This window comes from Olea europaea, unplaced genomic scaffold (assembly GCF_002742605.1).
Source record: "Olea europaea var. sylvestris unplaced genomic scaffold, O_europaea_v1 scaffold2274, whole genome shotgun sequence".
Taxonomy (NCBI): Eukaryota; Viridiplantae; Streptophyta; class Magnoliopsida; order Lamiales; family Oleaceae; genus Olea; species Olea europaea.
In genome coordinates this window covers 72,708-90,564 of record NW_019240809.1, presented here as the reverse complement: position 1 = coordinate 90,564, position 17,857 = coordinate 72,708, and the positions used below count along the sequence as shown (strand labels likewise).

At 35.4% G+C, this 17,857-nt stretch overlaps 2 protein-coding genes across 3 annotated transcripts in view; one reads left to right on the top strand and one right to left on the bottom strand.

Moving 5' to 3' along the window:
• Nucleotides 1-1,875: 1,875 nt before the first annotated feature.
• LOC111381281 (syntaxin-32) lies at nucleotides 1,876-7,296 on the bottom strand. 2 transcript variants are annotated; one of them, XM_023005045.1, is made up of 5 exons: nucleotides 6,727-7,296; nucleotides 3,878-4,128; nucleotides 3,564-3,739; nucleotides 2,893-3,099; nucleotides 1,876-2,248 (listed from the first exon to the last, which is right to left on the bottom strand). In XM_023005045.1, the coding sequence occupies exons 1-5, from the start codon at nucleotides 6,953-6,955 to the stop codon at nucleotides 2,089-2,091; spliced, it is 1,023 nt and encodes a 340-aa protein (XP_022860813.1). In that variant the 5' UTR covers nucleotides 6,956-7,296; the 3' UTR covers nucleotides 1,876-2,088. The 2 variants fall into 2 exon arrangements, with proteins under 2 accessions (XP_022860813.1, XP_022860814.1); XM_023005046.1 differs by having other exon boundaries at nucleotides 2,893-3,093.
• A 6,944-nt stretch (nucleotides 7,297-14,240) lies between these two features.
• LOC111381280 overlaps nucleotides 14,241-17,857 on the top strand; it is a 9,934-nt gene continuing 6,317 nt past the window's right edge. Inside the window, exons 1-2 of the mRNA XM_023005044.1 lie at nucleotides 14,241-14,432; nucleotides 14,637-17,137. Of these exons, the coding sequence (XP_022860812.1) occupies nucleotides 14,699-17,137 (2,439 nt within the window). The 5' untranslated portion in view covers nucleotides 14,241-14,432; nucleotides 14,637-14,698. The remainder of the gene's footprint in view (nucleotides 14,433-14,636; nucleotides 17,138-17,857) is intronic.

Below are 17,857 nucleotides of genomic sequence, written 5' to 3'. Positions count from 1 at the left end.
GATTGATTCGGGTGATGACGTTTCTTCAAATATTTTCATTTTTTCTTCTTTTTAGCATGTTAGGCTAGATTTATCATTGTTAGGAGATCGATGAACCTTGTAATACTACGTTTGATTGTTGATTTGGATTTTTGACGTATTTGAACACAAGTTCCGGATTTGATTGATTTATTACGTTTTTATTTTCATATGATTATTGTGCACATAATTATATGATTGTGGTGGCCTGTTTTATGCATTCGAAAGAATGAAAATAAGTTCGACATAATATAAATCATCATAGAGTCTGATAGGGGATAGAAATATACCTCTATGCCTTGTGTGAATCATTGGATATTCGTGAATTTATAATGCATTTCGATATGTTAGTATTCGTCATAGAAATATAGTCGAATCATATATTGGAATAAGTTTGGCATTGCTCAAGAGAGATTGCTAAATTAAAATAGGAATATTGATTCATCTTTTGTGGAACTGTGTGTCAAAGTTGCATAATTGACAATTGAACGGGTATTGCTTGGGGATTCGTGATCCTAGTGCGTTAGTGTACTCATTAAATCCATAAATTCGAGTTAAATTGCATCCAAGTTATTTTGCATTTAGTATAACTTTTCATTCATACTTGCATCAAAGTTTACATCTTTCTAGTTAAAGTACAAAACATCAATTTGATTTTTGTGGTTCGGTTAAGGTCATAATAGGTTAATTTGAATTAATTCAATTATCGTGGGATCGATACTTGGACTCATAGTCCATTTTACTACTTGTTAACGAACTGTACACTTACGGTAGATTTCAAATCGGAACAAATAATTTCGCGAACATAATGAAATAAGAACGATGTCAATATTGATCTAGTCTAATTAACAAATTAAAGTGTATAGAGTTAAAATTTCTGTGACAAAATTTAATTATATCCACGTGTATATTAATGTATAACTAATCAGTTGGTTGATATTTTAAGAAGGCTCATCCACTAGTCACCACCATGATTTAATTTATGAACTCCAATTGATATATTAGACATCACCTTGAGTTTGTGAGGGATGTTAGTGTTGATACAATCTATATATTATACCACCATAAATAAGGTCGGTATGCATATCCCTTCATTTGTAATTGAGAGTGCTTGATGTAGTGTTCGTTTAACATCCAGTATAACATCTTGAGCATGTGTCCAACATGTTAAATCATATGTATTGTTCGCCCTTTTTATTAGCTCATTTGAAATAAAACTTTCTGATTGTTTACATAAACACATTGCAATTTGAAAAAATGATTCAATCCCATCCAACCAATTTTAAGGAATGTCCTATGGCATTTTTAGAAAATGAATCAATCCCGTCCAACCAATTTCAAGGTGAGTCCTTTGGCATTGTAAATTTTAGAAATAAAATTTCATTTTCAAAAATACAATTCGAGAAGAAACTGCAATTGTTATTCTCACACTTTATAAATACACACACACACACACACATATACTTGATATGTATGTTTTCATTTCAATTGGAGACGTGTTTATTTCAATTGTGTCTAGGATGTTAAATGGGACGAATAATTACATCTAAGAGTGTTAAATGAAATAAACCAATTTGCTCAGCTTGCTAAACCGACGTATGACTCAATTCATGCAATTTTTCAATTCGGCTCGAACACAAGCTAAACCAAACCAGCCAGCGAGCAACTTTCCCAACTCAACACCCCTAAGATGTCGGATTAATATATATGTACTCACAAACTGCACCTAAAATGTTACTTGGTACTTGATAAACTGCACCATTTTCGGTGATGAGTACAATGCTCATGCTGCATATGCAGTTTATGATGAACCATGCACGATTCATTAGTCGTCAGGGCTAGATTTAAATAAACTTCTTCAAACAATATCTTTTTTCAAATAAATTTCCATTGAACCCTACAGTATTAGTAAATTTCTCTCTTTGGAAATCACCCTATTATACCACAATCTTGCACAATTAACGTTGTCATATACAATAGTGAACACGAAAGGAGACCCCCCAATGTCCAAAATACACACGATCATTATCTTACTATATAATGTTGTGAGACAGCTCTCGGGATCATTAACTATGCCACGAAAAATAGGAAAATCATGAGAAAGAAAACTAATACAAAGAATATCTTGATCATAAGCCACCGGTTTGAAGAGATGCTATTGAGATACTTGAGCAAAGCCCCTTGTGCTCCCTCCACATTTGACAGTGTATCGTCCATGTTCTCATCAATCCTACATGACAACAATTGTTATCAAGTTCAAAATCACCGTTAGAAGAAAGAACCGAGTCATTCGATCATATATAATTTATGAAGGTACCAAAGAACAAACTAGTAAAGGGCAATATACCATATCTCTCCCCAGTTCCACAAAACGGAAAGCATTAATATATATTGGCTCAATGCCTTAATTCCATCCAAATAAATATATACGCAAATACTAACAACACTATGCTGGATCAATGCTACTATATTCTCAATATCCAGATGGGTCAAAGTAACCGTTATAGATCATACATCATGCCATTTGATGTATTACCAATTGGCTAGCTCATCTATCACTTTTTTGCCTACTAAATAACAGGAAGTTAAGATTGTGCAGACTGAGTTAAATATTGATATCAATTGGTCATTAAACCACACATTTCCTGATGAAATAGGGTCCCGTTTGGTACCCATTTTTTTAAAAATGCATTTCTCTCTCTTCATTTCAACCACATATTCTTTATTAAAATAATATTACACGTAAATCAAAAAAATTTCTTTATTTTTCAACCACACATTTCCCATCAATTTACTATTCAAAAATGCATTTTTACATAAAAATGTCTCTCAAACACCCTCTAGAATGCAATAAGATAGCTTTCATTCGAAAACCTGATAGCAATCTCTCCTTGCTGAGAAACCAAGGTAGCAAGCTGATTAAAAATATTGCCCAGCTCATGAATTGTTGATTCCACGTTCTGAAGAGCTTCAGCTCTACTCTGCATGTAGCTATCTTGTAGTGGAACCAATTCCTGTTGTTGCTGATGCTGCTGCTGTGACATTAATGGTTGAGTCTCCCCATCCTTCTGGTTCCTGTTGCTGGAGTTAAAGAAAATAAGGTTTGCTTGCAAATGGATCAGTTTATCTCAATCAAGAATATTAAAAACTCAACCAAAACCCTTGTTTTGAAGACCCCTGACTGATTATTTTGTACTTAATCAACTAAGAGCATTAAATAAACTTCCTATTAAACCACATTCTTCCCCCAGACGTACATAAAAATTACTAGTAAATCATATTCCATTTATCTAGGTCGTAAGTGTAGATAGAAACCATTGGCTGTAAAATATTAAGCCTTTGTTTGAGCCTCATTCTTTTGAAAAAATGCATTTTCAATAGTATTTTAACATCATTTCAATCACATATTTTATAATAAAATAATATTACACACAAATCCAAAATTTTTCCTTATTTTTTAACAACACATTTCCCATCAATATACTATTCAAAAATTCATTCTCTTCCCCAAAATGGGGCTCAAAAAGGGCTAACTATGTTCTTACTTAGGGAGCGGATGGGATGAAGATTGTCCCCCACTAGCCCATGGAAGAGCAGGGGCAGCTGAAGTACTTCCAGCAGGCTTTGCAGCCAAAGGTCGCTGGCGAACAAATGGATTAGCTGGATTCTTGGAAGCAGTAGAAGAGAACAATTGTCTCCTGTTTTCATGAACCTTCAAGTTCTGTAAACAAGCCATGAAAATGTTGTTCATCTAAATGAAATATTTTAACAGGATATAAAGTAAGTCCATTCGTCCAGAATATGGAAGTGCAAAAATAAATTCGTTATTAGAACACAAGGAGAAAAAATCTAGGATCACCTCTGTCCTCATGGTCAATACTTCCTTGAACTCCTTTGTGGCGCTCATCAACCGATTCTTCAGATCATCAACTACTGTAGTAGAATGTGTGGTGGTGTCACTCGAAATATTACTATTGCCATGCCGTGAGTTGCATAGAAGTTGGAGATCAACTACAGCAGAATTAAGTGCGGTTATATCTTGCTTGATAACCGCTGTGAGCTCCTGAATTTCCATGGTGGGATCATCAAAAACTGAGGTCCTCTTAGCCACTGCAGTAAAATTGAACAAATAAGTTATCTATTTGACCATGCCACACACTAATCCACCTGAGTGACTCTCAAGAAAGGGAACATGATAGACGAAAGGCCAACTGTGCCAAAAGAAAATAAATTCTGGCCTAAAAGGTTTCTGATAAGAACCCGAAATAATTTCAAGCAAACTTTAGAGTAATTGATGAACTGAAATAGAACTAAAATATTCCCTCGCTGATCTTTGATTACAAAAGAAACAAATCTGCTTCGAGAGAAGCAGATTTGGAATGCAAGATAACAGGAAAAAAATGACAAAGATGGACGTTCGAGAGGTCCACTACTCTCCTAATGACAACCAATTTTCTGCCTGCTGATCCCATGCTCTGCTGCCTCTATTTATAAGCTGTTGCCACTCAAAATTTCCTAACAGATTTCCATAACCATGCAACTGCTGCATGTGCTTTCCTTTTCCTGGTTATTTCCCTTACTGCCCTTGCTTAATTTGTTGTGCCTCTGATATCTCCGTCGGATTTCGGGTTTATCAGAAACCTTCTCTTGGGTGCTGTCAAACTAAACTCTGATGAATAACTTAAAGGGAACTCAAATCTAGCCGTAGGTGGGGGTGTAATAAGAAATCATGTAGGTAAGGTTCTCCGAGCATATTATGGCTTTTATGGCTCATGTTCTTCTTTGGAGGCAGAAATTAGAGCTCCATGTACAAGTCTTAAGCTATGCAATCAATTTGGATATGCGCAAATATGGGATGAGATTGATTCGCTTTCCACCCTTCAACGTATAGAGAAGGGCACAGATGGACCTCGGCAAGTTCACCATTTAGAAGAAATCCACCACTGGGGGAGTAGATAAATATTCAGTTTTCCCATATTTGGCAAGAAAACAATACATTTGCCTACCATTTAGCTAATACGAGGTACAAAGAGCAAAAGCTTTAGATGGACCTAGGAAAGTCCAATACTATTTAGAAGAAACCCCCAAATAGACAGTGCTCAACATTCATTTTTTCCATATTTGGCATGAAGGGAATACACTGCCGACCATTTAGCTAATAGGAGTACAAAGGTCAAAAGTTGAAGCTCTTGCAAAAACAAGAGTTAACTGCTGAGATTAATAGATTTCTTACGCTAGATAAATGGCATTTGTCAAACATAAAAAATTTAACTAGCCTTAGTTTCTTGTTCCTTTTTTCTTTTACCTGCGAACATAACTTATGTATAGACTAGATTGCTTTCTTAAGTTTAGTTGCATTTCCATGGAGGTAAGGTTCATTAAAGTCCCCCTCCTTTGTAAAACTTTTGCAAATCATTATACTAGGGTATAGGGCAAAGCCAAAGCCCTCATTCTGTTGAGGTAAGAGGCCTAGAAACCATCTAAGTAGAAGATCAAAATGATATTTGGAGAAAACCGATCACGAAAGATATGGTAAAGATCAACAAAGTCTCATGATATCAGTTTCTATCTTACCTACAAATTGGGAAGAATCAAATTCTTTAATTATAATACTTAACTTCTGATGAATTTAACTATAAACCATAAAAAAAAACCCAGTTGAGGACCGACTCAGAGTGAGGCCAGCAAAAAAGCCTCTCAAGGCAATGATTGTGAGGAAGTTTTCTGGGAGACATACGCCTCAGTTGTAAGAGGTACATACCTCACAGCACCACCTCAAGGCTTGTGAGGGGTATGCTTCTAATTCTTCATACTCATATTCTTTGGTTTAATGTGGCCCACAAAACATAAAATTCAGATTGATTCATTTTGGAAGTATCCTAATGCCCACTAAAATATTAAAAAATTGTGTTTCTCATAGACCCACTTGGAAAAAGTTGACTGCACCACTTTGGGAATAGCCCACTGCCCTACCAACTAAATTATAGTTTATTTTTATATAGATTTTTCTTTTGATCCTTTGCAAACATTAAATAATTATATTGTGAATTTTAAAGATTGCTTGTGATTCATTATGAGCTTATTTTACATTTTAATACTTTTTTGACATTTTTCTGGTTTACAGTGAGATTTATGCCTCAAAATGCTTCGAGCTTAAACCTTGCCTCATGAAAGAAAAACATCTTAGTGATGAAGGCACACCAAGGCTTCCCTGTCTTTATGTGGTAGTTTCTAAGAAGCGAAGTATTCCTATAATATCCAAAAGTTTCTTTCCAAAGTAGGGTTACCACCAAACAGATGCTGGAAAAAGGAGATAGCCTATTGACTTATCAGCTTTATGGTCATATAATTTCTCTTCCTTAGCATTGGCATTGTAAACACTTAGCAATCCGATTTTGGACTTCAACCAGAGTTTTCTTGGTCATCAATGCCGCCTGTCCTTAATACAACCAATCTAATTCTCTCCATTACGCCATTTAAAAAAAAAAAATAAATAAATAAAATAAATACACACACACACACACACACACACACAAAACATTTTACCCGAAATTCATAATCATGGACACCCAATTCAATGAAATTTTGCAAAAGCATAACTTTAAGCAGGTCCTATACACCCCCAAAACCCGACCAAATAATGATAAGTTCTCTTTCTTTCTGCCATTATCTGAACTATAACTAAAAGAAGAGAAAACAATTACTTACATTTCGCAAGCTTTGATAGTTTCTGCGAGGTCTGGTGAATCCCGAGCCCGATCTTGGACGCCTTACGATTAAATTCCGACTGCATCGCCATGGTCTGCGGTCCCAGAGGTTTCGATCCGCTGCTGCTAGGCCCATTTTGCGAGGAGTATGACTTCTTTACCCTCTCCGCTATGCCCAGAAACTCCTGCGTCCGATCCCTAATCGACGCATTCGCACCTTTCCCCCGCATTTTCTCAAATGAATTCTTAACGCCACCACAACATACACACCAAAAACAAAAAGAACTAAAACGAGATTGAGTAGTATAGCCCTTGGATTCACGAAAATTACAAATCAGAACCAGATCTCAAACCCTAGATCCGCGAAAAGGTGATCAAATTCAAAGCAGATAAAACAAAATTAGCGCCAATTGCACCATAAGGAATAGTTATGTGTCGGTTGTGAATGATGCAAGGATGTCATTTTGAACAGCCGGAGAGGAAAATTTCGGACGTAATAATAGTAATAATCTCTGATCACTATTCTCTTTGTGAGTTTTTTATTTTTTTTTTTATTTTTTTTTTTACAAGGTGTTCTATTCTAGACTAATCTTTGGGTCTGTGATCCGGCCCCTCTTCACACAGTCCGGTTAATCGCAGGATGTGCCTCCAACTGGCCAGGGTCCGAGCGCTCCCCACCTGGTCTGACAAAGTGCCAAGCAAGTCAATCCAAGTTGCACCTTGCCTTCCAAGAATAATCATTGCCTTCCAAGTTCCCACTTGCCTTCACATGCTAGTCTACCTTGTAAGTGTTATGCCCTAGATCCAATCGATTTAGGTTGTAAACGCTTTTAATATATTTAATGCATTTGATTTTGGCGAGATCTATTATTTATTTAAATTAATTTTGTAATAAATAATATTAAATAATAGAATCCGAAGACCCAATTTTTAGGTAATCTGTTAATCACAAGGAGTTGTGATTGTGAGATACAAATTACATATAATTGGATCTTGAATAAACCATGGTCGTAAGTAATAACGAGATACGGATATCGTTAATACAGTTAGACCATCACGTGTGGCATTTCTTACTTATGAAGTAAGTAGTTGATCTCACGAGCTAAAGTGTGGTGACACTTAAATGAACACGTGGATGTTTTGTTATAGAACAAAACATTGGAGACCCGCTAAGAGATTCCACATGGATAACTATCTGAGTGTCAGTGGCTAATCTCTAACGTTCGGTAGTGGAATTGGTCCTTTGACTTGAGGTCGTATATCTCGTAATTGATCGGATCGTATTGACGAAGGGATAATAGTTCCATGATAAACGAACGATTTTGGTTTTGTCATACCACGTGACATTTCCCGTCACATGTATTGCCCTGACACATTGCTAGATGTCAATCAGGGACGGCGAATGTGAATTGACAATAAATTAAAAGGGTGTATTAATTTATCGATTTTGATTAGATCAAAATAATATTTCACGACGTTAGGCATCGTGGTCGGGAACCTAATGGGTCGCACACAAAAGAGAATTGGAAGACTGCAAATTGTTAATTGATTAATTTAACAATCGTTGGATAAATTAATTAATTGATTTTCTTATTTATAATCCCGAATTAATTAATTAGATTAATTAATTCACGGACCGGGTTTGATTAATTGGATTAATTAAATATTGGACCGGACCGGACCGGGTCCATTTGGGTTTATATATATATGCAGCTAGGGTTTGAGATCCATTAAGTCATTCATTATTCTTGCTAGCACAAGAAAGAAACCCTAGCAGTTGCTGTTTTCTCTCTGTGTGGATTTCATTGGAGGCTGCACAATTGGACAGCTGTGGGAGGCAGATTCAAGGTGCTGGAAAGGAATAACGCGAAAGAGTTTGCAAATCACACAAAAGGTATATTTCTCATCACAGTTTTTATCTAAATACAAAGCTGAATCCTGAATGGGAATTGAAATCTGTTAAATTCCGCTGTGCATGTTTAAATCAATTCCCTACATACCTTACCTGTATGTCAATATAATTATGAGCTTATTTTACAATTTACGAATCAAGGTAGAGCAAATTATAACCAAGGTCCACAAGCTATCAAATTATATGAATTAGGTCCTCAACAATCTACAAGAAACCCGAGGAAAAAATACAATTCATAAAGACTAGTAATAGAAAGTTGGTTGTCTAAACTGATTATGAATTGGTATTTGATTGGACCTTATATAATTAAGATAGAACTTCATGAAATAAATTTTAGGATCCGTTTGGTAGGACTTTTCAAAAGTCAAAAGTTATTTTTGAAATAAAAAACTGCTTTTAAATATGTTTAGATAATTTTTTAAAAATACTTTGTATGGCTAGAAGAACTTTTAAATGAAAATCATCTAAAATAATATAAGGACTTTCATAATTCCACTTTCACATCTAGCCCTTGTTTGATTCTCATTATTTCCTCATTAAATTGAAAAATACGATCGTTATCCATCACATCAAATCACCAAATTTGAATTTCTATTTTTTGTATTTGTTCATAACGATTATATTTTTCATTCTTATTTTTACTAAAATGAGAAACAAACGCTCCCCTAATAAGCTTTCATACAATAAAAGCTGGATCATGGTCCATCAAGCAAAGCTATAAAGAAAATTTCTATATAACAATTATCTTCATCCAAGTTTTTAACTTCTTTTCTTGTTTCCTTTTTTTTTTTTTTTTTTTTTTAATATTGTTGCACCGAAACATGCCCATAATATGGTCGTGATTGTAACACAGGTACGATAGTATACAAACAAACAACAGCTGCAAGAATCAAGATTGAGATATAAATTAATAATCTTCCATCCAAGATTTTAGCTTCAATGTCGTCTTGTAATGCATGCCATCGCGGTTGTAACGAAGATATGAGTACACAAATAGCATATCCAAATATTGAGATGTGTTGGCAATATGCCAAGATTTTAACCTCTTTTTTTTTTAACTTTAATATCATGATTTTAACTTTCTTTTTCTAGTTTAATATCATGATGTGCTCACCAGCAATATGCCAAATACATGTATCGTGATTGTAATACTTGAGTACAAATAGCAGGCCCTCAATGCCTATTCATAAAGTTGACAATATAGTGTCGATTTCACCCTGAATAGGAAATTCAACCTAACCTTTATGGGAGATGGTCATGGACTCCATACCATCGAGGTCGAAAATTTAAAAGATTTGCATTTCCTCTCAAATTTAGGACAGTTAACTTTCAATCAGCCGAGCCAATAAGTTCCAGGCTACTTGCAACAGGAAACTACTGCATGGAATAGTACCTGAATCCGGTAAGTTCACCAACCTCCATCAAATTAAGCCATCCAACATAATCTACTTTAACAACAATAACCTATGCAATATTCCCAATAAACTACAAGGATAGCTAGCATATAATTGAAAAATTCAATGATTGAGCATAACTTGCCACCAAATTATAGCTTATAACAATGGCAGGCTGCTTCTCACTCTTATAGCGGCCTATAAAATGAATTATCTTTGAAGAAAACCCCCAAAAATACCTTCCAGCTGTTAGAACAGATTTCAGAAGCAGCTTCAAATAAATTTAAAACAAATGTGGCGACATTCCCCTAATTTCTATTTTGTTTAATAAGGAAGGATTCTTATTTATTCCGTCCACAAACATTAACTGATTAAAAAACTAGAACGACCTGTTGGAAAAATAATTAGTTGCAGTAGTGTTCAGAATAATATAATGTCGAAATATAAAACTTAACGTCCGATCAAGTCTTGTGACAGCACGATGTCTTTTTTTATGTGTTTTTCCCAAAACGAGATATGGGTTTATATAGGCAAGGTGGAAGTAACAGTCTCCACCATATTCAGAGAGTAATGCAGAATTTTAATGACTGAGTAGTGAGTATTTTAATGACTGTTAGTGAGTTGTTACAAAAACAAAAAAACAGAAAATATTGGCTAGTTTTACCCATTAAATAATAAAAAAAATCATTTATTTTAGTCAAGAAAGCCCAAGAGCTCAAGGCCCCAATAAAAACATTTTAATATCTGCGTGGGGAGTGATTCGAACCCTTGACGTCCCACACAAATGTCACATTTCCCACCACCATGGCACTTTACATAATTTGATTATTTCTTTCATATTTTATATTTATACCATAAATATATAACACGACCTTCTCCTGAAATGCAGGGGGACTTGTTAAGAGACCTTTGGGACTACATGGGTCAAAATACAATCAGATTTGCACATCTTTGCCAAGGTTCAGAGAATCCTCAATGACAAAAATGGCATTCAACAGCCCTCTTTCAGCCTGAAGTGAGCATGGCATCAATCTAGATGAAGGGTACTGATATAGACTATCATAGGCCAGCTTTATTCCAGTTTTTCTACAGAAACATGGAAAATTTTATAGAGAGCAACAAGCAAAAATTAACACGATACACATGTTTAGAACCCAGTTTAGTTGCTATTGTAATGGTTTGGTGTTAGTTTTTTTTTTATTTTTTATTTTTTATATTCAGGTATCCACCTTACAGTGACTAAATCCTGGAGTCTACATCTTGGCCCCTCAAGCTGCAGACTGATTAAACTGCAAGTTGTGTCCCAAACTGACCAGTGCTCAAGAGCCCCCCAACTGATCTGTCAAAGTGCCAAGCAAATTGTTTCCCATCTTTGCACCTTACCTTCTAGTAGAGTTTCTGCCTTTCAGGATAAATCCTGCCTTCCAAGAGCCTTCCAGAAATCGAACTCACGACCTCTGATCTGTCAGCCTTGAAACGCCCTTATCTTTGCCAGTTGGGATGTGCCCTGGGGGGCATTTTTGGTGTTAGTTACTCCTATTAAGAAATATATCTTACCATTAGTTATTTCTTTAGCAATGCTTTCAAAAAATATCTGCTCCCATACCTAGCACTTCATAGCTCGTAAAATGACAAATCTTCCTCGGAGATATTAAACAAACCAAAAAGATGTATAGCTAGGAGATATTAAACAAACTCCAATATCTTAACGGAAAATTTTGGCACAGCACTTTTTCTAGAAATTGGATAATGTTCCACATAATAATAATCGGCATACACCAAATATTACAAGAGCGAAAATGATGTCAATTATAATGAGATGTGCTTCCAAAGTTTAAACCTACTACTATTACTTGTCCTAATGGTTGCATTTTGCAGCATGTATTAAGTATTCCTAGGATTTCAAGAACTTTGTCTGTGTTGCTTCAATTGTTAGATTTGGTCTTCAACACTTTCTTGTGTGTACTTAGTGGGGAGTAATATTGTGTCATGACATGAATACTATGCCTTCAATTACACAATATTATGTGTCTCTCCAGGACGTATTAAGTACTCCTAGGATTTCTAGAACTTTGTTTGTGTTGCTTTAGTTGTTAGAATTGGTCTTCAACACTTTCTTGTGTGTACTTAGTGATTGTAGGGAGTAATATTGTGTCATGACATGAATACTATGCCTCCAATTACATAATATTATGTGTCTCTCCAACTCTCTCTGTTTCATTATAACACCGGAGTATCTTTGAGCAGGGTGGATTTGATTATGTGAAGGAACACACAGGCATAAATTTCGTATGATCTTGGCATTGATATTATTTTTTTTTTATCTTTTTTTGAGCTAACTTATGATTTCTTCCTATGCTGGAAGAAAATTGAAGTAGATGAATGTCATGCCAATAGTTAATTTCATAGCTAAATTTGGTGGAAATTGGGTACAATTAATTTTGTTCTTCTATTCAAAATGAAGACCTCAAACACTTGTGCAAACTAGGCATTCAGACTCCAAGTTACCTAGAGAATACATTGATAGATGGCATTGAAGTCACAATTGTACTAATCTGAAGTATACTGATTATGATCTGTTTGTATAATCCAATGTAATCTTATTCAAAAGAGGTTTCATTTTCCATTAAAATCCAACATTTTTACTTACACTACATCACCCACTACACGTGCAACGCACATATATATACTACTATTTAAAAAAATTGAGATATCGAAAGTTACTAATTTTGAACTTTTAATAAAATATTGAAGAGGATAATTTATTTATTATTATTATTATTATTTTTGACAATTAAATCAAAGTTTCCACTTCTTTTAAGGAGAGTGTAACCTTTGCTCTCGATGCATTCTTCATCTACATTGTTGTCCATAAACTTTCAAACAGTATGCAATAATTGGACGAAAGTCGTACAGTAATTTGAGATCGATAAATTTCATGTACTTTCTACTCGACCTACATTCTAACCATAGAGGCATTTTGATTTATCAAAATTAGGAGAACCAAATTTACCTTTTTGTAACTTTAATCTTTAAATCCTATTATCACACAAACCAGTACCTACTTAGTGCTTGAGTTCAAACTCGTGAATACTTACCATAAGTGTCACGTGTATATTTGAAAGAGTCGAGTATGCGATAAATAGTGCAATATGTGTTCATACATTCATTCGTCATTTGGTCTATCTTGACTTTATTTTTAGATAATTATGACGGACTCGACTCTTTCAAATATGCACGCGACATTTATTTCAAGTATTCACATGTTCGCGCCGAACTCGTCTCAAACTCTTTAATTTATTTTAAATCTTGTTTTCTTCTTAATTTGATGACACTACTATAGTATAGCACAATGTCATTAATTTTGGTTTTCTTATCATATCTCATGGACCCTTTGAAAAAGAATAACGTTATACGGTCCCAATAAGGTTATAACCCCAATTTAAATGAGGTTAGATGATAAGTTGAATGAAAAGAAAAATTAAATGACTTATTTAATTATACCCTTCTTTGAGCCCTATTTTGGGGGAAATAATGTATTTGAAATAGTAGATTGATGGAGAATGTATGATTAAATATTAAAGAAAAGTTTTGAATTTATGTGTAATATTATTTTATTGAAAAATGTGGTTGAAAATTAATTTTAAAAAGAATGAGGTTCAATTGCTCAAACAAGGGCTATATCTATCATTTAATGACATATTAACGCCACCTAAATTGAGATTGTAATTTCAATAGAATTAAATAGCATTAATTTCTGAAGAAATATTCGAGTCACGAGCAAACTGACCTAGCATGACAGATACCTACTCTACCTGCGTGTCAATTTTTTTCTCCATTTTGTAATGGCATTTTCGTAATTCTACCAAATTCCACGTCCAATTCACATTTCACAAGCCCCAAACGGTTATTCAGATTTGTAAATTTAAACCTCTTATCCATCGAATAATTTCCAAATTAAGTCATCTAATCACATTGTCTCCTTTTTCATTTATTATAATTATATTACAACCGTCGGATCTATTCTAATGTTCGATTTTTATTTCTTTCCATTAGGGTTCCAGCAACCCAGGCATCCAATCCTTGCCGTAGAGTTTAAATTCAACGGTCGAAAATATGACACGCTATGTAACTATTTTTACCGTATTTTCTCATCTTTTTCGCCCTGAATTTCTATTAAACCCTTGACTCTTACGTGTCTCTTAGGAAAACAAACCCCAGCGCGCTCTCTCTCTCCAAAAAAATATCAATTTTTTAAAAAAGAAAAAAAATTGCAAAATCTTAAATCAAATTAGGGTTTCAAAATATAATTATTCTCCTCCTCACCTGCTTTATCAAATCTCTCTCGTATGCGGGATCTTCACTGCTCCATCTTCGTTGTTTCGTTAATTTCCAGGACGGGTAAGAGAATGGATGTATTATACAAATAGTATTTATATGTGCCAGTAACGTTTATGTGTGATTTTTTTAGTTTTATTTAGTGTCATTTGATATTTTTTGTGGAATCAGTTGAAATTCTTTATTTTTGTGGGTTATCTTGAGTTCGGATATTGAAATTTGGTTGATTATTGATTTTTTTTTTTTTTGGTGGGGCCTGTGCGGCAGATCTGGATGGGAGATGAAATTTGGGGTTATTGTCTTGGGGTGATTGGATTGAGGGATTGTTGATGGAAAATAGCATAGAAAATTCTGCAGGTGTTAAAAGTCCGAGGAAGAGCAGATCTTTAGATCTTCAAAGCCTTTATAAATCTGGGATTTCCAAAGAGGTACGGAGTAAAACGGAATTTTTTGAAGAAAACCACCGTGAAGATGTTAACAAGAAGAAGAAGAGGAAGAGTAGGAAGGAGGTGCCATTGAGTCATTTTGATCCCCAGGCTAAAAAGAATAGGAAGGAGCGTGTCAATGAGGTGACGGCTGAGTTGGAATTGAAAACAAAATCCAGCAGTGGCACTAATGGATTGAATGACATTTCGCTTGCTTTGGGCGAAAAAGCCAACATTTTTAAGATTCCAAGACGTCCACGTGGTTTGGTGGGGCGGAAAAAGTTTGAAAGTAATAAGGATTCTAAGCAGCTAGGAATTTCTAATTCTGTTGATTGGGTTGAAAAATATAGTGCTGAAACTAATAAGTACGAGGACGGAGGTGGTCCAGATGATGAGATAGTTAAGGTAGTAGACATTTCTGCAGCAAAGATTGGTAGTTCAAAAGTAAAGCGAAGGTTTGGCCATGATGAAGTTAAGGAGGGCAGGACGAAAGCAGCTCGACGAGATAAGGAAGAAGACTGTCGTGTTGGTGTAAATAATGGTGGTACTTCTTCTGAAAAGCGGTGGAGCAACATTAGAAAGAGGAAACCTTTGGCCACTGGTAGTGCGGGCAGTGGAACTGCATCAAAGAAGACTGAGCCTTCATTGGGTAATTTAGTCTCAGCTAATCACGCCATTGATTTTCAAAATGATGTTGATGACGACAATGATGATGAGGAGAACCTGGAACAGAATGCAGCTAGGATGCTTTCATCTCGATTTGATCCAAGCTGTACAGGATTCTTGTCAAATAGCAAATCTGACGTATCACGATGTGCTAATGGATTCTCTTATCTGGTTTCTTCTGCTCGAGATACGGTTAGTCGAGAGGCTAACTCATCTGCTGGTTTGGAGTCTGCCTCAGGTCATACTGACATCAGGAACCTTAGACCAAGGAAAGAGCACAAAGGGAAGCGCATTTCAAGAAAACGCCGTCATTTCTATGAGATTTTTTCAGGGGACGTGGATGCATACTGGGTTTTGAACCGCAGAATCAAAGTTTTCTGGCCATTGGATGAAACTTGGTATTATGGCCTTGTGAGTGAGTATGATTCCGAGAGTAAGCTTCATCATATAAACTATGATGATAAAGACGAGGAATGGATTAATCTTCAAAACGAGAAGTTTAAACTCTTGCTTCTCCCTAGTGAGGTTCCTTTCAATGCGAAATCCAAAAAACCATCCAGAGTTGATAAATTTGTTCATAAAGGTAAAGCAGGCATGGCTGATGATGATGATAGCTCTGTAGGGACATATTTGGACTCAGAGCCCATTATATCATGGCTGGCTCGATCATCTCGTTGTGTCAAACCTTTACCTAATTCTTTGAAGAAACAGAAAACCATGCAAGCGCATCTTCCTGTGGTCTCTCAGCCGTGGGTTGACAAATCAGATAACAAGATCAAAGGCTTGGATTCCTCTGAAAGCGACAGGAGTCAGGTAACACTGCCAGATGATTCAGATGTTGTGAGAAGGGTCGCCAAATCTCGTGTTGGAACCCAAACTAACTTCCAAAATAGAAATCCTGTAGTGTATATGAGGAAGCGTTTTCGCAGCAATAGTGAAGGGTTCTCTTCTGCTTCTAGACATGGCAAAGCACGTGAAAGTTCTACCTGTAAGGGCAAGGTTACCCTTCCTGCACCACTTATGAATAGCATGCAGACTACAGAAGGTTACAAGCTATATTCCGGATGTGTGGATATTACCAAGCTGTCATGGTCAATTGATTATGATAATGACCTCAGATTAAGTACATCATTAGTATCTTCTGAAAGATTGAGAATTGAAATATGCGTACCTCGTTTGCCTTTCCTGGAATATCTACTTGGGAAAGGAGATATTTGGCTGTCCCATACTGTGCTACTGCTTCATCATGGTGCGATTGTGACTGCATCACCTACTGTAATGATGGAGATTCTTTTCGTCGACACTGTTGTTGGGGTGAGATCTCTCTTGTTTGAAGGCTGCCTGGAACATGCTGTAGCCTTAATCTTCCTCATCCTGACAGTGTTCGATCAACCTGCTGAACAGAGGAATGTTGACATGCAGTTGCCAGAGACCTCAATGAGGTTCAGACTTTCTTGCATTCAAGATCTAAGAAAGCAGCACCTTTTTGCATTTTATAGTTTCTCCAAACTGAAAAAGTCGAAGTGGCTATGCCTTGACTCTAAGCTTCTGCAACATTGTGTACTCATGAAACGACTACTGGTATCAGAGTGCACATATAATAAGATCAAGTCACTTGAACATGAGAGCTTTCCGATGCCAAAACCTTGTGTTCGTTGGGCACTGCCCTCATTTGAGGTATTTCTTTTTTATCTATGCATTTATTATTTTAGAAGTCTCCTTTCTATAGCAGAAATTGGACTATAGATTTACTTGCACCAAAACAATTAAGTTTGGTAACTTTATATGCTTTATGGTAATAGAAACTGATTTTGCGAAACTATGAATGGACCATCTAAATTTTGGAGTCAGAATCCTCATTTATTGACGGTATTTTTATTCCTTATCCAAGCAAATTTACCAAAAGACATTGGTGGCAATTCTTAACATCTTCTGCTCAACTCTTTCCTAGGCACAATCAGTCTACCCTATCGGCATTCATCTGGTTTCTTAAATTTCAGTTTGGGCTTCATTATTTTATGAATTGCCTGGAATCCTGTAATTCTCAATGGAATAAGAAATCACAAAGTAGACGAGTAATTATCAAATTCCTCCTATGGGTTCCATTCATGCCAAAACACCGAGGCCAGCTATTTTCCTTTTTTCAACAGCAATATGCCGTTATTATTTTTTATCAGAAACATGAAATTATAGTATGAGATAACTAATCCTCCTCCAATCAAGACTGAACAAATCAATGATTTAATACGTCGTTCCAACCTAGAAGAATTGAAGAAAAGGAAAAAAATATATTTCCTTAGATGTGGTGTATTTGTTGAATCAATGATACATCATTCCAATATATATATATATATATATATATATATATATATATATATATATATATATATATATATC

Excerpts from the sequence above, each read along its gene's own strand:
- LOC111381281 (XM_023005045.1), bottom strand. The coding sequence starts at position 6,955 with ATGCGGGGGAAAGGTGCGAATGCGTCGATTAGGGATCGGACGCAGGAG. Across the intron at positions 3,740-3,877 it reads TATTGACCATGAGGACAGAG|AACTTGAAGGTTCATGAAAA; the intron begins GTGATCCTAGAT and ends GCTTGTTTACAG. Across the intron at positions 3,100-3,563 it reads TCATCCCATCCGCTCCCTAA|CAACAGGAACCAGAAGGATG; the intron begins GTAAGAACATAG and ends CTTTAACTCCAG.